Raw genomic sequence first — 25,014 nt, forward strand, 5'->3', positions numbered from 1 at the left:
GCGGGCACATACCCCGTGGGAGTGAGAGGGGGTGCAGGAAGCAACTGATTGATGTTTCTCTCATCAATGTTTCTAACTCTCTGTTCCTCTCCCTTCCTCTCTGTAAAAAATCAATGAAATATATTAAATAATAATAAAAAAGAACTATACTCAATCTTTCCATTTCAAAATTTCTCAATTTAATATAGGGAACTAGAGGCCCAAAGCATGAAATTCATGCAAGGGACTTGGTCCTCACAGCCTCAGCTTTGTCTGGACTGTACGGTCTAATTAGTACATTATGCTTTTATTATTATAGAGAGTAGCTTCTTTTGAAGTCTAAATGGATCATGATTAAAAAGATCAGTATTGACAGAGAGAACTGGTATTACTATATTCTGAACAATGACTTTTTGAGTTCTACAATGTCCATGACATTGTTGAAAAAAACAAAACAAAAATAAAAACACCAAGAAAACAAACAAAAAACATTCAGCATATTCTTGACTGAAAAATTAGAAAATGTAAGTCACAAACAAATCAACTTGAAAATTTCATACTACATCCAAGCCAATATCTGTCAGTGAGAAGCAAGCATGATAAAGGAAAGGCATATTTGAGAAATCATGAAAAAGCTACTTACTCAGAAATATCTGTCAGATCTCTAACTTGAAAATTATAACTCAATTTTAATACAATGAAAACATCATTAAAATATAAATTCTGAGTATGAAAAATTACAAATTCCATACCTTTCCAACTGCTTCTGGTGTTTCTCCTCCCTAGCCTGAGCCTTCATCTGTTGTACTTCAATAGTATCAGGCTTCCTTCTTCGCATGTACAGTTCATGGTTTCCCATACATAAGGCCAAAATCCGCTTATTGATCCTCAGACGAGGTGCATAAAAAACAAAATCCTAAACATAAAGTACCGAGTTAAAAATCTTCCTAAAGGATATTCTCTCACACAATAACGTGTAGATAAATTTCAGTATGTGGCATGAATGCTTATGTCCTATTACATAAAGTTTAGATACCATAAAGTTTCTGATCTCTTAGTGAGTAGGCCATACTGTCATATAACTGGTTCACAACATTTCCTTTTTTAATTTTAAGGCTTCCATTTACAAAAATACAACATTCATGATGTAATCTATATTAACAGAATAGGACTGTCTCTGTTACATTCCAAATACCAACACCAATGTTCCTAAATTGCTTCTTAGAAATGGTGATTATTTTCAACCACCTCCTTAAGCTAATAGTTAAATTTCAGCTAAAACTCTAATAGTTGTATGGCATAATAAAATCAGAGCCTTTAATTTTTAATAACATTTATTATATAATACAAGGTGAAAAAGAATATTCCTCAGGAGCAATTCAATAAATGAACAATGTCATTCTTCAAGTAATACCACAGCAAAGTCACAGAAATTTACAATACATGAAACACATTTTAAAAATTTACTTACAGGTGCCTTTTTGTCGATTGGCTTTATAACAAATTTTTTGTCATTAAATGAAATATTTCTGATTTCACTCCAGGGAAAACCAATTTTAGGTGTTAACCTTAAAAAATGAGAGCATTCCTTTAGTTAGAAGCAGGAAACAATGGACAAAAACCCTATCAATTTTTGGAGCCAATTTATCCAAATGACCGATCTTAAAGAGTTCCAGATTTTCAAAATATATTAACTTACTCATAACACACTGTTGACATTATCTTTTAAGGGGAAAATTTGATCAGTTAAATCACATAAAACAAATAACCATCCTCTAAAAATTCATAATGTGTCATGAACCTTGATTTTTCTAAAATTAACTATCTAGCTGTAGAGTGTTAAACTGAGCTCTCGGAGTTGTGTCAAAAATACTCAAAACAATTCCTATAATGTTCAACAAAAAGGTGTTACAAAACAATAAATCACACATCTTTTTAATTTCATTGTCTCATTGCACCCGATTTCTGATAGATGCTAATTTTAATTTCAACCTATATGCCAGATATGACATTTAAAGAATTATTCTTCAACTATTAGGGGGACATATTTTAATAGTTACTGGACATAACTTATAAGAGATCAAAAAGCACACTTCAAATAAAAATAAATCCTCCCATTTTGATAAATATACCATGTAAACTCTAAAACTGCAAAACGTTGAGCGCCTGGCTGAGGTGGCTCAATGGCTGAGCGTTGTCAGTGGTTGAGAGTCCACCTGTTCACGAGGTTTGATTCATAGTCAGGGCACATGCCCAAGGTGTGGGCTACATCCCCAGTGTGGGGAGTGCAGGAGGCAACTGATGAATGATTCTCTCATCATTGATGTTTCTATCTCTCCCTGCCTCGCTGAAATCAGTAAAATTTTAAAAAATAAAATAAAACTACAAGATGTTAAGACAATGAAAATATGGTATCTGAAAGCCTATGTGACATTAACTAATCTTTCAATTTGGAAAAAAGCAGGAAGGGTAATCAAGCCAACTGATTAATGGCTAGTTCACTATTTACTTACTTGTCATCATGCTCATAAATATTGAGACCCAAAGCATCAACACCTAGCCACAATTCAGTTCCTTTTTTATTTTTTATTTCAAAATAGTTCACTCCATACATTTCTAGATCTTGTGCAATCTTCAGGTATTCCATCATAGAATCTTCCCTGTTGAAATAAAGCTGATTACAATGTGTTTAAGTAAGAGTAATAGCAAATTACAAAAATACTTTGAATTAAAAATCAGTGCTTTATTCATATAAGTCAAATGATCTTTTGAGGATAACTGATGTAATAATTGTTATAGAATAAAAATACTTTGAGAAAAACATTAAGAAAACAGCCATCCAAATACCTTAGCATTCCTCTATGTTCTTCATGCCAGTTCTGTATTCTTTCTTCCCACTGCTCTTTTGTCAATTTATGTTGCTCCAAAACACTATAATGAAAAAAAAAAAAAGGGGGGAGGGGGAAATCAATGAAAATGACCCTGTTAATAATATTCTTTAAAAATTAATCCTGATTGTGGTGATTGTCAAACAAAACTATACACAATAAAACTGCCTAGAATAAACACACACAAATGATTACATGTAAAACTCATGAAATATGAGTTAGGTGGATTGTATCAACGTCAATATTATGACTGTGATACTGTATTGAAGTTATGCAAGGGAGAGGTAAGAAGGATACACAGGATCTTTCCACAATTTTAAAAATGCATGCAAATCTACAATTATCTAAAAACTAGTGGCCCGGTGCATGACATTCATGCACATTAAAAGGGGATTAATTAGAGAAAATAATTTAATATTGCTATTTGCCCTTTCTTTATAATAGAAGTGTCAGAGATGAAAGAAAATTAGTAAAATGTATACAAAAATCTCCCTCCTGTCAGTCTGGGGTGCGCTGCGGGACCCAGAGTCAAGTCCCCGCCCACTCGCAGCACCTCAAAATCAGCAGATTCAACATGCATATAACTTACCTACTATGAAAGCTACAGAGTGTGTATTTCTATTCTCTTTGGGTCATATAATAATTATTTTTCCTATTTTATTGATTGCAAAACCTACGGTATTAATATTTTGTTTTGCTATATAAAAAGTTTACATGAAACCTAGGAATCTCTTGGCAAAAAAAAAAAAAAGGTAAATATTAGGGTGCAATATTCCCTGGACAAGTTACTATTGAGAGTAGATTCCTTAATGGGGTCTAAGACCATTACTTTCTTATTACAAGTTGCTCCTTTCTCTCTGTATTCTTTTTTTTCAGCCCTTGCTTTTGGGGAAAGGAGTTTTGACTTCTTCCTCAGAGCACTTAAGTTTCCACATTCTTCTTCTTTTTTTTTAAAATATATTTTATTGATTTTTTACAGAGAGGAAGGGAGAGAGATAGAGAGCCAGAAACGTCGATGAGAGAGAAACATCGATCAGTTGCCTCTTGCACACCCCCTACCGGGTATGTGCCCGCAACCAATGTACATGCCCTTGACCGGAATCGAACCCAGGACCTTTCAGTCCGCAGACCGATGCTCTACCACTGAGCCAAACCGGTTTTGGCATCCACATTATTGTCTTTATACTTTCTCTTGCTATCTGACCCCTGCTCACCAGTAGGAGTGCAAAGAGCCTTGAAGGCATAATCAATTCAACTAATTGCTGGTATGCTGATGTTAACTAAATCTGAAGATATGATTGGATGCCACTAAGATTTCTGCTATAGGTTTTTATACCCTGCATTTCAAATATCATTTGTTTGCATTTTGCATAATGTATCTGTATTATTAAATACACATGCTAATTTGCAAGTATCCAAAACTTCCTACCCCTTTTTCTTCTGTCCCAAAAGAGCCCGTCTTCACACCTAAGGCCAATTTATCCAACTTGACTGTTATTCTATCTGGGCCTTTAAATGACTTTTCTCTCCACTTCCACAGCATCTTCACCCCACCCTTTATGGCAGGAGACATATTTATTGTTCCCTGCCTACATTACTAGCATCTATACTTTTGTTACAGAGGGCAAAGACCACATCAATATTGCTCATCACTATATGCCCATTGTCAGCACTGAAGAGTATTCAAAAATGTGTAGAGAAAATTAAAAACCAATTCTTTCCCATTTTTACAGAACATGTCTATAAACTCATGCTTTGCTACTCCTAGTTTTCTTCTTTTAAATAGCAAACTTTGAGAACTGTCTATATTCACTATCTTTCGTGCTCGCTTCGGCAGCACATATATATTCACTATCTTTCAATTCCATACCTCATGGCCACTGTCCCTGGTCTACCAAAGTCTGGCTTCATTCCTCAACACTCTACTGAAACTGCTCTTTCTAAGGCCACTACCAATCACCTTACTGTTATTCCCAACAGTCACATTCATTTCCCTCATACTCGACCTCTTTGTATCATTTGACACCGCTGACCTTAAAGCGTTCTTTTACCATGGCTTCCATGATGTAGCACTCTTTATGGAAGTAAAGTTCCAACAAGGTCTATCCCAGACCTTTCTCTTATTCTGTATTTCCAAGAGGACTTTAAGATCCATCTCTTTCATTCCCATTTATTATCATAGCTCCAACTGCTCTTCAAGATCTGAACCCACACTGACCAATGAATACTAGCTCTCTCTTGATTATACTACAGATATTTCCTGATTATACTACAGTATATTTCAAATTCAATAGGTTCAAAACTGAAATCTCCCTCTTGTGAAATGTATTCCTTCCACTACTACCTCATCAAAAGGGTATTACCAACCATCCAGAAGCCCAAGTCAGGGACCTGGGATATAAAAATCTATGTATATCAAGCTCTTTTTAAAGGAGAAAGGTACTATCTACTGGAAGTTAAGTATTCATATCGCCAGAAAACTAAATTCTACTGTGGGACAATAGATTGTTTCTCTGGGTTTTTTAATGTAACAGTTAAAGGCATCCATCAAAGTCATCAAATTACTATGATTTATGATCGCCAAATAACCTTTTGATTACTAATACTTACATAACGAGTAAAAGTGTGCTATATACCAAACGTGAAATAAGCAATCACTGTGAAAGTGTTTTTTCCATTGTGAACTGAAAAATCAGTAGTACTCTAACATTTCAGTGTCACTTTTAATCTTAGATAGCTGAAATTAGTTCTCCACAGACTATTAACTAAGACCAGCTGACTGTACTTTCAATAGCAAAGACCATAGTAAAGAATATATGCTATCTTCTCTTTAAATGGAGTGGTTACAGCACAAATGCATTTAAAAAAGAAATTGGCCTTCGCCAGTTTGGCTCAGTGGACAGAGTGTCAGCCTGTGGACTAAAGGGTCCTGGGTTCAATTCTGGTCAAGGGCACACGCCCAGGTTGCAGGCTTGATCCCCTGTAGGGGGCATGCAGGAAGCAGTCAACCAAGGATTCTTTCTCATCACTGATGTTTTTTTTCTCTCTCCCTTCTCTCTTCGGCAATCAATAAAATATACTTTAAAAATTATTTTTTAAAAATAAGAAATTGTGCTTAAATGTGATTACAGTGTGTTTACAATTTTTTTTAAATCACACGACTATGAACTGTAAACCAATTACTTCATCTGATGCTCAACCAAATATAAATCTGAGTTAACACTGAAAGAACAACTAACTATGTTATACTTGTTGAGATAAAATTATTTTTGATGAACAATTAAGAAATTTTTCAGGATAATTTTGATTATACAGAATATTTGCCTTATGTGCTGACTTAAAACTTGATCTGCTGTCTATTTTATTATATATCTAAATTATAATTCAACTAAAAATAAAAACTAAGCCTTATCAGAAATGAAATTCTACTGTGCCAATACTCAATTTCTTAATTCAGTGCTTATAAAAATCTAAGAAGCCCAGCCAGTGTAGCTCAGTAGTTGAACCCATGAACCAAGAGGTCTTTGGTTTGATGTCCAGTCAGGGCATATCCCCGGGGTTGTGGGCTCAATCTCCAGTAGTGGCATATAGGAGGCATCCAAACAATGATGTTTCTCTCATGTATGTTTCTCTCTCTCTATCCCTTACCCTTCTTCCCTCTAAAAAAATAAAATAAAATCAATGAAAACTTATTTTTAGAAATCTGAGAAAAAGAATTTGGGGTTAGAATAGTAATAAAAAACAGACAAACACACAGATTAATAAATATCTCAGATTCCTGATTCTTTTGGTAAATAACATGCATTGTTTTACCTTCAAAGATAACTATCGATATTAATATAATAGTAATATTTAATAATAAAATATTAAAGTTACTGCACTTAATAACTTATAAAGCTTATATTAACTAATACTTTGTTAGATGAAAATAAACATTGGTGCCTATAACCGAAGGAAATTAATGAAAGTAGACATTAACATAGCTTAGTCTCTCTTCTTATTTAGTACCTATGAAAAAGAAACTACATCTAAGAGCTTTACTATGAGAAGTGGTGCAGAACTGAAGGTTCGGTTTAAAGATATTCAGTTTGAATCTAAATAGAAATTTTAAAACTTGAGAATTTGAACTAAGAACAGTAACAACTTCTTTCCGGTTCTAGAAGATCTCCAGGTATATTCTATTATCAGAGACATGTGTGCCACAACTAAGAACTGAGATAGTTAAAATATCTGATGCTCTACTTTCTAAATTTCTTAAGTAATGCAACCGACTAACACTTGTATCACACTTCACAGTTAAAATTGTACACTGTACAGTTCATGTACAGTCGTCATAAACTAAAGGATAGGCAGAGCAGAACTGTCATCCCCATTATGCAGAATCAGGTTATCAAGTCTCAGGGATGTTGGGTTTTCGCACCCAAGATCACAAAACTAGCAAAGAGCAGAATCAGTACTCAAAATCTAGGTCTCCTGCCTAATGATTTTTTTTTTTCCCTCATGCCATAATTTTTTAAAATTATAGAGGCAGCAGTATACTGCAGTTAAGAACAGAGTACAAGACTATTAGTCTGAAAACTAGGTTTAAAATGCCTTTTTAAGTTAGACACTTCATTTTTCTTCTATGGAGGACACACAGGCTGTTAGTTATTACCCCAGAGGTACTTATCAAACACATATCTGCCTCCGTGTTTTCCAAGCAGTGACAGCAGTATCCTCCCCCCAGCTCAAATCCCTATTTATTGCTTATCTTGTGGAAATGAGGGGATAAGAGGCAGAAAGTTTAGTAGTTGTGCACTATATAAACCTATGTAGCTACTAAGTCATGATTTTTAAAACTATACTCCGATTCAACTTGAAACCTGAAGGGAAAAAAAATTCGGTTTATAAACTTCTGAAATGTAATTCTTCAGAGAATATAACATGAGCACACGTTTCACTTACCGCTGGGGGAGGAGTCTGTCATTAGCCAGGTAGCCTGGCTTGTGAACCTCTTTGTTATAGTCTCCATACTTGGCCTGGACGGCATAGGAAGCCAGAAGGACTGCAGTTTCAGGTGGGCAATAGATCTCGTCGTTTAAGATAGCTTCCTTAACTTGCAAGAAGAAGAGTCTCTGGGTTATTTCTTGAATTAATTCCTCAGAAACATCTTCAGGAAAGAATTTAGCTCTAAATTTGAACTGTAAAGGATTCTCCTTTTTAACATCTTGCTGTGTCACCTGGAACAGTAATTTCAAGTATAATCAACAAAAGTCTTAAGTTCAAAATAACTAAATCTAGTCACATCAAATTCTTTCTAGAAGTAGGGTGTAAAACAGCAGTAAGATTCTAAATTTGTAAGTTAGATTCGAAACCTGTAAAAAAATATGAGACGATTCTATGCTCACAAATATGACCTGTAACTCACAGATCCTATCTAGTAACCAAACTGAAACTTCTCTTAAGAAGCTTATGCGACAGATGTCTCAATCAGAGTCAGTACTAAGTTACACTAATATTTTTACGTTTTAAATTTTCAAATAGGAAAAGTGAACATTTTTTTCCCCTAAGATAAGTTGATGGTGCCTTATTGAATTAAAAGACATGGCACCTTTAATGATCCAGAAATAATTCAAGATAATTAACCTCGGAGTAGCCTAACTGTTAGTTAATTGTCCCATTATACATACTTTACCTTTTTATTTAGCTTGAGCCATGTAGAATAACCTTTGCTGTCCACATACTGCAGCCCAAAAAACCAGACCTCACGCAAACCAACTGTTTTCACCACCTAAAAAAAAAAAAAAAAAAGGTCAATTTCAGTTCTACATTCACACTTTAACTATGGAACTATACTTCAAAATAAAAACAGAACCACAATGCTATTTCAGGTATACTACTTTGCTATACAGAAGCTCTTTCCTAAGTTTATCATATTAATTAAAGGAACATTTCCTAAAACTTAAATTCAGGTTTGTATATTAAATTTGATAGTGTCATTTCAATCTCATTTGATCCACTTTTTATACCTCCTTTTCCTGCCCACTCCCATCATGATCCCAACAGATAACAAGAGTCTAGGGAAACAGATACAGAGTTGTTGTAATCCCATTTTCCTATTTCAATTTACCCGCATAACACATGCAGACTGGTACCGCCACTGTGGAAAAGAGCATGAGGTTCCTCAAAAAACTAAAAATATGGAACTGCCTTATGACCCAGCAACCCCACTTCTGGGTATATATCCCAAGAAACCCAAAATACTGATTTGAAAAAAACATATGGATCCCTATGTTCAATTTACCCTCACAACTACACTATTGGTGAAGGCCTGGCAAAAATAGTACCACTTGGATGATAAGATTCACTGAAAACACTCAAATGCCACGCTCCAAGTATTCCAGCTGGTGCTTTCACCCCCACTCATTCTTTGAGCAAGAAACCATTATTGGAACATGCCATGAATTTTACCCCTCTACGGCTTTGCTCACGCTTTTTCTTCTGCCTAGAACAGCGGTCGGCAAGCTCATTAGTCAGCAGAGCCAAATATCAACAGTACAACGACTGAAATTTCTTTTGAGAGCCCAATTTTTTAAATTTAAACTTCTTCTAACGCCACTTCTTCAAAACAGACTCGCCTAGGTTGTGGTATTTTGTGGAAGAGCCACACTCAAGGGGCCAAAGAGCCGCATGTGGCTCGTGAGCTGCAGTTTGCTGACCAAGGGCCTAAAATGTTTCTTCTGTACTTTTACTACCTGTTGAATGATTTATTCCTCAAGGCTCAGCTCAACTGACACACCTTCTGTGAATTAAGCTCTCCTTTTATCCAGATAAAATGAATCATTTGTCCCTTCACGTTCCCATGGTACTTCATCTATACTAGACCATTTACTATCACACTATAATTAACCGAATTAGCAGTATATCTATTTATTCTCCTTGACTGTCTAAAATTAAAGACAGAGATTATTTCCCTTACTTACCTTAATATACATGTCATCTCAAAGAATGATTAGCCTGTGATAGGCACTCAAAAGTATATATTAAGAGTGAATAAAATGGGGAGCTAGATCCCACAGTCAGGATTGTCCCAACACTTAACACAGCATATTTTTTTTTTAAATCTGTCTTTAAATAAAATGAGGGAATTGAGCTAGAGGAGCTGAGAGATTGTTAACATTTTAAAAGCTTTACAGAAAGAATCAACATTAATTCTTAAGTGTTAAATACTCTTGGTTTTTTACTTTTAAATCTAAAAACATGCCAGGCTTTTGGTTTCAAGATAGCAAACTGAACGCTTTAGTTCACTTCTCTTGAAAAATTTCACTGAAATGACATACACAAAATTAAAAATAGGAAAATCCGTTAGCTGTGTTAAGGAAGGTTACCATTAAAAACAACAACACAAACTTCTGGATGATATAGGACATGAAAAGTCATACTGATGCAAAAGTTAATCAATGCCAAACAACAAAACTTTAACGTGGACAAAGAAGACCAGATCATTTATCTCTGGCAAAATAAAGGCTGTCCCGACAGAGCCACGGCAAACATGCCGCTCAGAGCGGCAGGGGCAGGGACGTTACCCAGGTCCGGAGCAGCAGACAGCGGTGTGCTCAGGTAGGGCTATGCTTTTGCCTCCAGGCTTTGTGTGATTCTAAAGAAGGGGGCTTTACCACAGCAGGCAGCAGGGACAGTACCCTAACTTTACACTGTCACAACAAACACCAGGAAGAGAGCTCAGCTGTGAGGTTCTTGAGGAGGCCTTGTATAATATTTTCAGCAGCTTTTTGCCTATTTCTGGAAATGTTCTCAGAAACTTTCAATCACATACCTTTACATGGTGGGGCAAAAGTAGGTTCCCAATTGTGAGTACACAAAACAGTGTTTTTTTTTTCTTGTGTTGTATTATATTTTTTTGTTTTCTATATAGAATTATAAACCTACTTTTGCCCTACCTTGTATAAGTAAAAAAAAAAAAAAAAAATGCTTGGGCACATAATTACAATACATGCATATTCATAAATTATACACATGCTGCCACACATCTACACTAATAAAAGAGTATGATGCAAATTGACTGTACCTTCACAACACCCCAGCCGCTCCAGGCCTCTGGGCAGCGTGGGAAGGCAGAAAGGAGGCCCCAGCTGGAGTGAAGGTGGTGCTGGCAGCCAGGGAAAGGAAGGCCCATTCTTGCACGAATCTTTGTGCATCGGACCTCTAGTCTATATATAAAAAGCTAATATGCAAGTTGTCCCCTCTGGAGTTCAACCAGGAGACCAGGAGTTCAATCACTTGCTATGACGTGCGCTGACCACCAGGGGGAGGCATGGAATGAAGGAAGGTCCCGGCAGGCAGCCAGAAGGCCCTTATAGCTGGCCAAGCCTAGGGACCCTACCCGTGAACAAATTTCATGCACCACGCCTCTAGAATATTATAAAGCACATATTTTAAAAATAATTTTAAAGAGGAAATACAAAAATACAAAATTTTTCTTGCACCGTAACAAATCATGTTGGACACTTGGGGTATGAACATACTACTTTAATCCCACAGGCAGAAGCTGGAAGAGGCAGCTAGTGAAGGAAGAGTCAGCAGGGAGCAAAGAAAGATCCATAAGCACTCAACGAGAGCCCTCCTCAACACAACAGCTGGCCTCAAGCCAACATCATTAGAAGAGAGACTGCTACAGGTGGACTCGTGTCGCTAGTACCCTCACTTGAGAGGACTCCTAACTCTAGGTCTGCTCCAGGCCTGACCCTGAACCCACCTGCCTGCCAGCTCACCCCATTACTCACTATACCCAAGGTAAAGCTTGCTTTTAAATCCTTGCTTTCTTGGATCACAAGAATTTGTCAGGAAACAGAACAACAATTTTTAGAATTAATTGTCAAGTCCGGCTGATGTTGGCTCACTGATTGAGTGGTCAATCCATGAACCAGGAGGTCAGGGTTCAATTCCTGGTCAGGGCACATGCCCAGGTTGTGGGCTCAATCGCCAGTGGGGGGTGTGCTAGAGGCAGCTGATCGATGATTCTCTCTGATCATTGATCTCTCTCTCCCTCTCCCTTCCTCTCTGAAATAAGTAAAAACATATTTTTTAAAAATTTTAAAAAGAACTGTTGAGAGAGCCCATACAGGTAACAATACTCCTTAATCTAAACCTTCATTTACAACATGAAATACCAGTGGCCTGCTGCACAAAATTCGTGCACGGACGGTGTCCCTCAGCCCGGCCTGCACCCTCTCCAATCTGGGACATCCCTCTCAGAATCCAGGACCGCTGGCTCCTAACTGCTCACCTGCCTGCCTGCCTGATTGCCCCTATCTGCTCCCCTGCTGGCCTGATTGCCCCTAACCACCTATGCCTTGGCCCCACACCTGCGACCCAGGATTCCTTCCTCCAGTCAGATGCAGGCACGGGGCCCAGGCTTCCCTCCCTCTGGCTGGCCACAGGCACCGGGACCCGGGCCAGCTTCTCCTGGGCCGGCTGCAGCCGCAGGGGACAGTGGGCAGGTGGTTTTGTCCGGCCACAGGTGCTGGCCCCTAGGACCACAGGGTGGACGGCTTCTCAGGCTCGTTGCAGCCCAGGACTGTGGGACGGGTGGCTTCTCCGTCTCCCAGGCTGCAGCCAGCGGCAAGCGCTGGTGCCCGGAACTGCCGGCAGGCAGCTTTGCCCAGGCCCAGTTTTGTCAGGAAAGATATGCCGATGGTCGTCCAGAAGTCGCCTGGTCTAATTAGCATATTACCCTTTAATTAGTATAGATCATGGTGTTTTTCCTTGCCATCATTAACCATAGTTAACTGTTGCTTATGTATTAAAGTTCTATTCCTGCTAAGTCTAGAGGCAGCCTCGGAGCCCTTCTCACCATTCCTCTTAAGTCTGATGCTTAGTTGAGCAGAATTACCTAGTACCTGAGGTGAAGCCTTTTACTGCAGATGTACCCCAGAACGTATGGCATCCTCTCTGCTTTATGATCCAGCTAATAATACATTGTCTCAATGTTGATTGAGGTCATTTTCTCCCTTGCAGTTTCTAGTAGTAGATTACCATTTACTGCATAGGAAGCAAAATTGACTATCTCCATGTGGATCACAAAATAAGATATTTTTCTCATCAGTAAAATTTTATTCTTTCAGCATGAGTAATTTTGTCAACAACGAATTGAGGTGGTAACAGTTTATAACAAATTGAGTGAATTATTGTTTCAGGTACTATGCTGTGTCATACACAGATTTCATCTTATCTCTGCAACAACTCTATACAGTAGGTACTATAATTAAACAGGTGAGAACACGGAGGTAGAGAGAGATCAGGTATCTTGACCAGTGAAACATAAAAGTGGCTGAGTCTCGTTTCAAATCCATGAGCCAATAAAGGCTAACTCTATTTACATTTTTATTCAAATAGAGGTAGACTATATATTCACAAACAGAGGGCCTACAAGAATCAAGGAAAGTGGATATCAGTTCACAAGATATTACCGTGTTTCCCCGAAAATAAAACATCCTCTGAAAATAAGACCTACTTATAGGTTTCCTTCTGAGTGAAATATAAGGCATCCCCCCGAAAATAAGCCCCCCCCCCCCCTAAGCTAAACATGAGAGATTTGGTCCACTGATTCTGAAAGAAATGGAGTCACAAAAAATTCACCAGGAAATTCAGGAATTGGATTGTTATGATGATGTTCCAGAAGATGACGACATGATTGTCATTGAATAAATGAGTAAATTCTTGATACTGTAGGATTCACAGTTTGTCTGGTTTGTGTTGACAACTACCGTACTACCGTACCGTATACAGGTAATAAATTTCCTTTATTTTCATTTAACAATAAATGTGTACCATAATCTTCTTAATGGAAAAAATAAGACATCCCCTGAAAATAAGACTTAGTGCATCTTTGGGAGCAAAAATTAATATGACACTATCTTATTTTCGGGGAAACAGGGTAGTTCATTATGTATGGTGAATGCAGCTGCTTATAATTTTGTTTTAAAAATTTGGTCACTCACACACACAAAAAAAGCCTTTCATCTTCCAAAAAGATTTTCTTGGGACTATCAAGATCTTAAATCACCTAACCAGGAGATTAAGTATACCACTTTGGCAAGGAAAGAAACAACTTTCCTGGAATTTTAAATTTGTATCTCATTATATATATTTTGGATCGTATGTGATAGAATGACACCTAGTAAAACCAAGGTATGTGACTGGTTATTTATTGCTGTAATGCAAGAAACTCACCCCCATCCTCTCAGGCAGCGATTTCCAACCTTTATCATGGTACACATAAACTAATTATTACAATTCTGCGGCACACGAAAAATATATTTTTTATCAATCTGACATAAATATAGGTATAATTATGTTCTAATTTTACTTATTTGATTTGATAGAGGAAGGAAAAGAGAAACTTTGATTTGCTGCTCCACTTATTTAAGCATTCATTGATTGATTCTTTTATATGCCCAACCCTGGCGTATGGGCAGGGCACTCTAACCAACTGAGGTACCCCACCAGAACAAAAGAGATGTAATTTTGACTCATTCTCACTGGACAGCTCTTGTGTTGTCTGCTGTCATTTTTTATTTGACAACCTAATGAGAAAGAGGTCAATGCCCCTGACTAAATAGTCACCTATTGCATGTCTTTAAAAATCGCTGCTCTAAGGTCACTTTAGCCTGACCACAGACTGTTGCTCTTGGACATGCATAAAAGTTTATGCAGAAGTTAGAAGTCTCAGGCCATGGAAAATATATCACTCTCCTCCTCTTTGCAATTATAGATTCATCTTAATCACTTGACCCCTGGATACCAATCCTATTCTCCTCCTTTCTTCGATAAAATTTGATTACTTTAGAACACTACGTACAGCATCACCTAGGGAGCTTAAATTAAAAACCAAAACAAAAATTAATGGTTTAAAGTAGGCACCAGGTAACTAAATCAGGACTCTGGAGGCAGTTTCCAAGTACCGACTTTTCTTTTTTTAATGCCAGAAGGGACTCAAATGTGCACTCAGGAGAGAAAAAAGACGAGATCGTAATACAAGTTCCTTAACACAACATCCATGTTCTAAGTCCAGGCTAACAAATGAGCCACTAACCTCCATCTTTGCTACTGCCATCCCCTCCGTCTAGTGCACCCATTCCACTTTGTAAAATGTCTGAATTTCTTTTCATCTTCATTACAATGATTTTCACAGCAGATATTAAATATATACCTGATAACACTTAATTTTTAAAAATCCTACTTCTTAAACCTAGGAATGAGAAGAGTATCTCTACAGCTATTCAAGATACCCGAATAGGTATTGTGTCAAGTTCCAGTGCTACAATGTTGTTTATTTGTAAAGGTACAGAAAAACACAGAAGTGCAATAGCATACTAGTGCACACTATGGTGTAAAAAGTTGCATACTTCATGTGGTTAAGTGATACCTGGTCAAAAAGTTGTTTGCCAGTCGTATTGGGCTGGATGGCAAATTCCAGCTCAGCATCCATTGTGGTCACTCTTACGTTGATCTGTAACAAGAAAAAAGAACAGTCAGTAGGAAAGAGAATACACTTATTAAGTATTAGGCAGGGGAAAACACTTTCATCTGATTTGTAAAATAAAGTGGTATAATATGCAGGCAATAAAGAGCAATTCCATAATTGCACCTAATAGTTTCTTTGATAAAGTAATAAGGTTTGATTTTAATCACAAGAAATCTTAAATCTACTTGCAAAACAAAGACCTTATGAAGTCTTCTTTTAAGAAAATACACTAGGCTCTAGGCCATGAGCTTCCCATATTCTCATTTAGCCCCAGCAATGGAGGTATCTTTTCCACAGAAATTGAAAGAGTTCCAATTATTTGGCCGATACATGGATATCAAACGCAGAGTAGGTATTTAAACTGAGGTATAACTCGAAATTCTTTGAATGTCATTCATTATTTCATATTTCTTTAAACACAGAAATCAGAGTTTTATTTATACTGAAAATGTATTCTTCACTTTATAAAAAGCATTCATTAAATGTCCTTCATTAGATTCTATTTTACACTCTGTTTTGTGTAAACACCTTTTCTAGTTGCATTATCTTACCAAAAATGTAAGATGCCTTAACCAAAATAATTTTAACTCCAGAGTAGCATCTTTACCAAGAATTCACCATGATGTGGTACAAATATATCTTTTTAAACTTTAAAGCCACTATTAGAACTCTAAATCAGACTTATTTCTTCTTACATATTTTACTCATTCTAATAACCATGATCTCTACACATATAGACCCTCCACCTTCTCTAATCAAATAAATCTTATAGTTTCTTCTTTAATGTAATATCTATTAGGAACCATTGTTACACATAAAACAGTACGTGTAAGATGTAAACAATGAAGCATAATAAAATCAAACCAGTTGTGACATAAGAAATGCATATTTGTTCTTCACAAAGCTCCTAAAACCAATGGAATTTCCTGAGTGAGAGATGTGAGGAGCATTTTTTAAATTCATAATAAGCCTCTCTCATCCAACCTGAGTTTATACTAATGACTTGACTCCAGAAGGGCTGGCTCCTAGACAGCTTCAGGATGGGGAGTGGTAGCCAGAGAAACCATCCATGTGATTAGAGGAACCAACCATGTGACTAAAGCCACTCACCTCTCAACCTCCAGGGAGAAGAGACAGTGGGAACTGAGCTCATCATCAATGGCCTGTAATTTAATCAATCATGCCTACATAATGGAACGTTCATAAAAATCCTCAAGGAAGGGGGGTTCAGCAAGTTCTGGTTGGTGAGTGCATCAATATCCAAAGAAGAGGGTGCATCCAAATTCAACAAGTACAGAAGCTCCTGAGTCCAACTGTTCTGGACCACATCCTCTCTTATCTTCTTCCTCTGCATCTGTATCTTTCATTTGTATCCCTTACAATATCCTTTATATTAACCAGTAACGATAACTTATGGTTCTCTCCATGTTTTGTTTCCCTAAATTCCGGGAGCTATTATAACAAATTATAGAAACTGATGAGGGAGGGGATCATGGAAATCCCCAATTTGTAACCAAATTAGACAGTGCTACTGCTTATTTTTCTAATTGGGTTGTTGTCTCTTTTTTTAGTCCTATCTAGGAAATCTTTAAGTATCCTAGATACTTTGTCAGTTCTTTGTTACAAAATTTCTTTTCTCCAAGTTAGTAGTTTGTAATCCTACTTTATAAAGTGCCCTTCTTTTTGGTAAACACATCCTTAATTTTGATATTGAATTTATCTATGTTTTTGTGCGCATTTAAAAACTATTTCTCTACTCTAGAATCATGAAAATATTAACTAATCACCACACACTTTATATATCTCCTATTGAAGTTTTGTTTATCATAAGTTGTCTTCGATAATTTTTGCTTATGATTTGAAGTAGAGGTCCAATTTCATTTTTTAATCCTCATAAGGATAAAGACTACTCTTTCACAAATCAAATGTCTATAGGTATGCATGTGACTTTGTGCCCTTAACTATTTTGCCAATATCATATGTCTTGATTACTATATCTTTAAATAATTCTTTATATCTGGTAAAGCAAGTCTTCCCCCATTATCTTCAGAACTGTCTTGGCTATTCTTGGCACTTTGTTTTTGCTCTTGACTTCATATGAAATTGTAAACTTTTCATTACAAGTCATAATCAGTACTCTATCATGATTTAAACTAAAACTACACTAAGTTCATTAATACAACAAATTCTCTTGGGATGAAAAATTACATCTTTTAAAAATTGGCTCTCCTATTCATGGCTATGGTTCTCTCTATGCATTAAGTCTTTAATATCTTTCAAAAAAGTGTTAAAAATCATATTAATCATTTGCTAGATATCTTTCCCCAGTTCATTATAATTTTGTAGCTATTATAAATACAGGTCCACAATTTCTTGATATCCTAAAAACATTGAAAACTGAAGTTCATTGGCTAATTTCTAGCAAAAATTTGACATGGAGTAATGAGACCAACTGGTGAATTAATTCATCCTACTTCAAATGAATATTCATGCACTGTCCTATAGAAGCATTAACGTTTTAGGGGTAATACAAAGACTTCCATGCAAGTTTCATGATATAATGGCATGAAAAGATAAATATAGCATATTCACCTTTCTAAAATCCAAAATATTCCAAACACTGAAACTCATCTAGCATAAGGGATTCAAATACAGGATTGTGAAAATGAAAAATATCTTTCCAATTTTTCCCCCTGATTTTGTTTCTGTAGAAATGCAATTTATTTTTAAAACGATCCTTTTATGAGTTCTCTTGCCAACTGTTATAATGAGCCTGTAAATCTTTGTTTATATAAACCAGGGCCCAAAAAACCTTTTCTGTAAAGAACCAGAGTAAATATTTTAGGCTTTACAGACTACACAGTCTGTGCATCTACTCAACTATGCTGCTATAGCAACAAAGCAGTTATCCTATATAATAAAAGTATAATATGCAAACTGACCCTAACTGCAGAGCAACAGTGTAACTACTGGTTGCTATGACCCATACTGACCACTAAGGAGCAGATGCTCAACAGAGGAGCTGCCGCCTGGTGGTCAGTGCACTCCCACAGGGGTAAGCTCAGCTCAACCAAAAACCTGGCTGACGCACTTGCACAACTGGTCCCACTACATTTATCACATAATTTGTCTTCTTTAAACTAACCATGTTAACTGTGGCAGAGATTGCTTGTTTAACCACCAAAATATAATAAAATTATAGGTGGACACGTGGCTACTAAACTACAGAACATTTCTCAATATTTCTTGCTATTAGGTATGGCTATGTGACTAAGCTCTCATCCACCGAACGTGAGAAGAGATAATGGCTACTTCCAGGCCTAGGCATTAAATAGTCTGCATGCTCCTCTATGTTTTTCCTTCCTTCCTGCTGACTCAGACACAGCTGTAATGCACCTTCAATTATGAAGACGATAAGAATGCCCTAGAGTAGACCCATGGTTGGCACACTGCCGTTCGCAAGCCACATGTGGCTCTTTGGCTCATTTGAGTGTGGCTCTTCCACAAAATGCCACGGCCTAGGCGAGTCTATTTTGAACAAGTGGTTCAAAGAAGTTTAAGTTTAAAAAAATTTGGCTCTCAAAAGATATTTCAATCATTGTACTGTTGATATTTGGCTCTGTTGACTAATGAGTTTGCCAACCACTGCCGTAGACCTATGAAATTCTCAAACTTCCTAGTCTTGTGATCTCTTTATACTATTAGTAATTATAAAGCATCCCAAAACACTGGTTTATGTGGGTTATCTAGCAACATTTACCACCTTAAAAGTTAAAACTGAGAAAATTTTAAGATATTTACTCATTTAAATGTAATGAGAATAAAACTATTACATGTTATCATAACACGAACAATACGAATGCCACTTATCAATATCTTTAACATAGAGTACTATAAGGCAACTTTAAAGCCTTTTCATTTCATCCTAATAGTAATTCTCTGAGTAATCAAAGTACATTAATAAATCATCTTTATTTTACAATACGAAAAAAAGATCTACAGAAGTTGTCACCTGACCTAGGTTACATGTCTACAAAGCTGGGCCAATAAGATCAATATAAAATATAAAGATCAAATTTCTCCATGTGTTTTGAAAAACTAGACTTTTTATTTTTCTTTTCTAGAGGAGTGAGGGGAGATGGTGGGTATTACTACTGAGCTCAAAAGTTTCAAAGAAAAAACTACAGTAATTTTAATATCTTTAATTATTTCTTCCAGAAACTGTATGCATAACAACACATAATTTATATCCAACTGTATATATAATTTTGAATCCTTACCCTAAGGAATAAATGTTTTCCACTCAATTATATTGACTAAAGAGTTTCCCAAACTATCTGAAAAACTTGCACATTCCTCTGAGAAATATACTGAGTTCCACATCCTTACTAACAACTTGATTTCATCAGTATTCAATTTTAGCCCTTCAAATGAGTATAAAGTAGTATCTTACTGTAGTTTTGTGCTTCCCAGATAACTAAAGATATTGAGGATCTTTTCATGAGTTGATTATTAATATGTTCTTTTGTGAAGCATTTGCTCCCCCCCCCCCTTTTTTTTTAAAAAAAAAACAAATCTGTCTTATTGAGTTCTAAAAGGACTTCATATTGCAACTAAAGGCCTAGTGCATAAATTCATGCATTCGGGTGGGGAGGGTCCCTCAGCCCAGCCTGTGTCCTCTCGCAGTATAGGAGCCCTCGGGGGATATCCCGTAGGGAGCAGTCCTAAGCTGGCAGTCAGGCATCCTTAGCGCTGTCGCGGAGGCAGGAGAGGCTCCTGTCACCACCGCCGCGCTCGCCAGCCCTGAGCTCAGCTACTGACTGAGCAGTGCTCCCCCTGTGGGAGTGCACTGACCACCGGGGGCAGCTCCTGCATTAAGCATCTGCCCCCTGGTGATCAGTGCGAATCATAGTGACCAGTCGATTCCACCATTCGATTTGTGTATTAGCCTTTTATTACATAGGATTATTCTTTCCCATTCTGGCGTGCCTTTTCATTTTCTTAGTACAGTAAAACCTCTATTTAACAGACTAATTCAAGCAAAGGGGTGTCCGTTAAAGGCAAAAGTCTGTCATATGATAAAGTTTTCTGAATGCCATATATTAAAAAAAAATTTAGTTTATCTGTTTTTACTTATGAAGATACATTTGTGTAATTAAAATTAAGTATGAATGAAAAATTTAATTCCACAGAAAAGTTTTCTTTATGTATTAGAATAATTTTAAGTTGATATTAAATAGATCGAGTAAATGCATGCATTTCCAGTCACAGCAAGTAAACAAATGCATATGGCTGGGGCATGGCTGAGCACTTATGGGAATATCCAATGTTAAAACTGCTGCAGAAAGTAGCACCATGAGACAATAGAACCAATTACCAGCCAAGATGCGGTAGGATCACATGCTCATCATTTCCCCAACAATGTTTATAAGGGGTGACTCTTGGATTTAAATCTGTATGTTATAGTTGTAAATATTAATATTTATTGATGTTGGCATAATTACTACCGTGTTTTTTTCCAACATGTGGCCTACTCACCAAAATTTGTTAAAAATAAGTTATTAATAACAAAAAATAACCTGTTAATTTAATTATAAGCAAATCTTGCTTAAAAGTATTTTAAAATTAACACAATGTTAATTTTCACGCACGCCATATGGACCAGAAATTGTGTCAGTTAAATCCAAAGTCTGTTAAATTGAGTCAGTTCAATCCCAGTAGTTCCAGCCAGTTAAATCACTTCAGGTCCACAAAATCGAGGGTTTTTCAAAGAGCAAAAGTATTTAATTTTAATGAAATCCAAGTTTTTAAAATGACTCAAACATTGTGTTCTATAAGAAACTGCCTACCCCAAGGTTGCAAAAAGGTTTTCTTATGTCTTCTAGCAATTTTATAATATGGGCTTTTGAATTCTGGTCTATGATACACTTAGAGCTAACTTTTTGTGTAAATTATGGGATGAAGGTTAATGTCCATGTTTTATTGTATGGATAACTTTAGTTCCAACACTATTTGTTGGAAATAATTTAGTTTCCCCATTGAGTTGTGTGAGACCCTTGTTGAAGGCATAACATTTTCATTATAATATATGTTGTTTCACTGACCCTATTTCAACAATACCACACTTTCTTATTTTCATAGCTTGTGAATAAGTATTAAAATTCAGCAGTGTTAAATTGCTTTAGCTAGTGTGTCCCCATTTTCCTCCCTTTGCCCACCTAGCTCCTACCTCCTTTCCCCCTGGCTATCATCGCACTGCTGCTTGCTTGGGTTAGTGGGTACACAATGCCACGTGCAGATGATACGTTGTTGAGTTTATACACTTGAGACTTGTATGGTTTTGAGAGCCAATGTCACATCAATAAATTCAATTAATAATAAAAAATAATAAATGAAAACTTGCTTTAGCTATTCCATATAAATTTTGGTTTCACAGTTCCATAAACATTTTACAACAACCTAGTCAATTTTAGTCAAAGACGCTTGCTGGGATTTAACTGACCGGAAGTGTATTCAATCTACCATTGCATTTAAGGATAATTAACATCTTAATGTTTTCCAGACATACCTATACAATATGTACTTTTTTTATGCATTTTAAGTCTTTAATTTCTCAGTACAGATATCTTGTAGTTTCTATAAATTTATTTTCAAGTATTTTATATCTTTGATGCTGCTGCCAATGACTTTTCAAATTTTACTGCTAGTATATAACAAAGACAACTGATTTTTAATAATATAACCTATGTCCAACAATCTTAAATTCAGTTATTACTTCTAGTAGCTATTCTTTCTGAAGACTTTCTACATACATAATCACATCATCGGAAAATAGAAAAAATTTACTTCTTCCTTTTTCATGGTTATGACTTTTCTTTCTTTATATTCTTCTTTCCCTCAAACAGCAAATGAACACTTTGTTACCTGCTAAGTCTTTAAAGTAATCCCAAAGTGATATCTATGCCAGAAAATTCCAATATTTATAACCAATAATTTTTTTTTTAAAGGTAATTGGCCAAAAGAAAATTATGGAAAACACACACACCCCTATTTTCTTAAAGAACATTTAACCTTAAATAAAACATCTAAGACTATCTATCATCAGCACAGGTATCATGAGCATCAGAACCAAAATTCTACGCCCTTGCCTGGGGCTCAGTGGTTAGAGCATCAGTCTTAAGGGTCTCGGGTTCAACTCTGATAAACGTATCTCGGTCGCAGGGGCACACAGGGAAGGCAACTGATTGATGTGTCCCTCTCACATTGATCTCTCTCTCTCTCTCTCTCTCTCTCCCCTCTCCCTCCCTTCTATTCTCTCTAGGAAGCAATAAAAAAGGTATAAGGTGAGGACTTTTTAAAACAAAACCAAACAGAATTATGAGAAAAATAATAATGAACCTCTCATTCCTCCTATTATTTACTGACCACTGAATGTGTACAATCTTCTTCTAAATCCTCACCATATGTATTCCTATCCTATCTAATAAAGGAGGAATATGCAATACCCACAAGCCATGCCAACCAGCCACTTAGGATAGAGTACACAAATTAACCCAAACAAGACGGCTGCAGCCAGAGAAAGCAGGAGGCTTGGGTACCCTGGCAATGGAGGAAGCCAAGCTTTCCACCTGCCCTGGCCTGCCTTGGTCTCCGATCAAGGCTACAAAGTTTTAATTATAGAAGACAAATAATTCCCAACAAAAATGGCTGTGGCCACAGAGCTGGAGAGAGCAGGAGGCTTGGTTTGCCCTCAGTGATGGAAGAAGCCAAACTTTTGGCCTTCCCTGGCCTGCCTTGGTCTCTGCTCAGGCTAGAAAGTTTCAATTATAGAAGATAAATCCCAGATACCAGGGCCTCCACATGGGTTGCCAGGAGGGCGTGGCCAGCCTGAAAACCACCACAGGCCCCAGGCTGCCCCACACCCTTCAGGGAACCCCTACCCTGATCCGGGACATCCTTCAGGGCAAACCAGCCGGCTCCCATCTGTGCACTAGGCCTCTATACTATATAATAAAATAATAATATGCAAATTAATTGTCACTCCAACACACAAGATGGCCGACACATGATGGCTATCAGGGGAGGGCAGTTGGGGGCGATCAAGCTTGCAGGGGAAGGCAGTTAGGGGTGACCAGGCTGGCAGAGAAGGGAAGTTGGGGGTTACCAAGCCTGCAGGGAAGGGCAGTTGAGGGGACCCAGATCTGCAGGAAGAGCAGTTGGGGGGAGCAGGTCTACAGGGGAGGGCAGTTAGGGATGACCAAGCCTGCAGGGGAAGGCAGTTAGGGGAGACCAGGCCTACAGGGGAGGGCAGTTAGGGGCAAACAGGCTGGCAGGGGAGTAGTTAGGGGGTGAACAGGCTAGCAGGCAGAGGCGGTTAGGGGCAATCAGGCAGGCAGACAGGCAAGCAGTTGGAAGCCAGCAGTCCTGGATTGTGAGAGGGATGTCCGACTGCCCGTTTAGGACCAAGCCTATCTGGTATCTGTAAGATGTTCTTACAAACATCTTACAAACGGGCAGTCAGACATTCCTCAAGGGTCCCAGATTGGAGAGGGTGCAGGCTGGGCCGAGGGACAACCCTTCCCCACCCTCACCCCCGTATGAATTTCGTGCACCGAGCCCCTAGTTCTATAAATAAGGAAATTAAGAATGAAGAGACTGAACTAATCTAAAAGAAGCACTCAAATTAAGTAACAAAGCCTGAATAAGAATTAGGACAGTTTGATCCAGAACTCATGAGTTTTAATCTTAACTACAATGTTACCATACCTCTTCTTTACTGGCCCACATAATACTGCACTTTAGCCACATTAATCTAAACCAGTTAATAATAACGTCAATGCCTTCTTCTTCCCAACAATTCTACACAATGCTTTACCTTGTTCCAAAAGGAACTTAGTGCCGGCTGGCATGGTTCAGTGGTTGAATGTCGACCTATGAACTTGGAAGTCATGGTTCGATTCCTGGTCAGAGCACATGCCCAGGTTGCTCCAGTGTGGGGCATGCAAGAGGCAGCTGATCAATGATTTTGTCTCAGCATTGATGTTTTTATCTCTCTCCCCCTCTCCCTTCTTCTCTAAATCAATACAAATTTATTTTAAAATAACAACAACACAAGAAACTTAGTGCTATTTATTAAGTAGTGGCAAAAGTAAAATAAAGTATACTTACTGGTTTCGGCATTTTCCTTCTCTTTTTGTCACCCTCTTTAAAAATTCTTCACTTTTATAAATCGTATTGTCACCTTCTGTTAAAAAAAACACACACAGATAATTGATATATTTTTAATATAATGTTTTTTAATGATATGTATTAATTAAAGTCCAAACGTATTTTTAATGTTATTGAATTTATTGGTTAATAAAATTATGTTTCTGGGGTACAATTCTAAAAACTTAAAACATTTTAAAATGTTAAAGTAACATAGTAATCTCTTGTTTTATTGCAATTTTCAATGTTTCCTATTATAATTTCACATTCTCTAAAAATATTTATAGTTATGATTTAAAACAGCATGCATCTCAAATAGCATAATGTAAAGCATATTGATCACCAACTAAAACGCTAATTAGAGACAACATACAGCAAGGAAACAAAGATTGCTATGGGGCCAAATGCTGTCTCTGA

At 37.0% G+C, this 25,014-nt stretch overlaps 1 protein-coding gene across 2 annotated transcripts in view; it reads right to left on the minus strand.

Moving 5' to 3' along the window:
• The window catches only part of RDX (radixin), an 87,224-nt gene that overhangs the window by 47,833 nt on the left and 14,377 nt on the right, over positions 1–25,014 (minus strand). For both annotated transcript variants that reach the window (XM_084893676.1, XM_084893677.1), the window contains exons 2-9: positions 24,559–24,634; positions 15,292–15,375; positions 8,542–8,637; positions 7,812–8,086; positions 2,827–2,910; positions 2,493–2,639; positions 1,451–1,547; positions 732–895 (exon numbers count right to left, since the gene is read on the minus strand). In XM_084893676.1, the coding sequence (XP_084749802.1) occupies positions 732–895; positions 1,451–1,547; positions 2,493–2,639; positions 2,827–2,910; positions 7,812–8,086; positions 8,542–8,637; positions 15,292–15,375; positions 24,559–24,570 (959 nt within the window). In that variant the 5' untranslated portion in view covers positions 24,571–24,634. The remainder of the gene's footprint in view (positions 1–731; positions 896–1,450; positions 1,548–2,492; positions 2,640–2,826; positions 2,911–7,811; positions 8,087–8,541; positions 8,638–15,291; positions 15,376–24,558; positions 24,635–25,014) is intronic.

This window comes from Pipistrellus hanaki, assembly GCF_964339955.1.
Source record: "Pipistrellus hanaki genome assembly, chromosome: 9".
In the NCBI taxonomy this organism is placed as follows: Eukaryota; Metazoa; Chordata; class Mammalia; order Chiroptera; family Vespertilionidae; genus Pipistrellus; species Pipistrellus hanaki.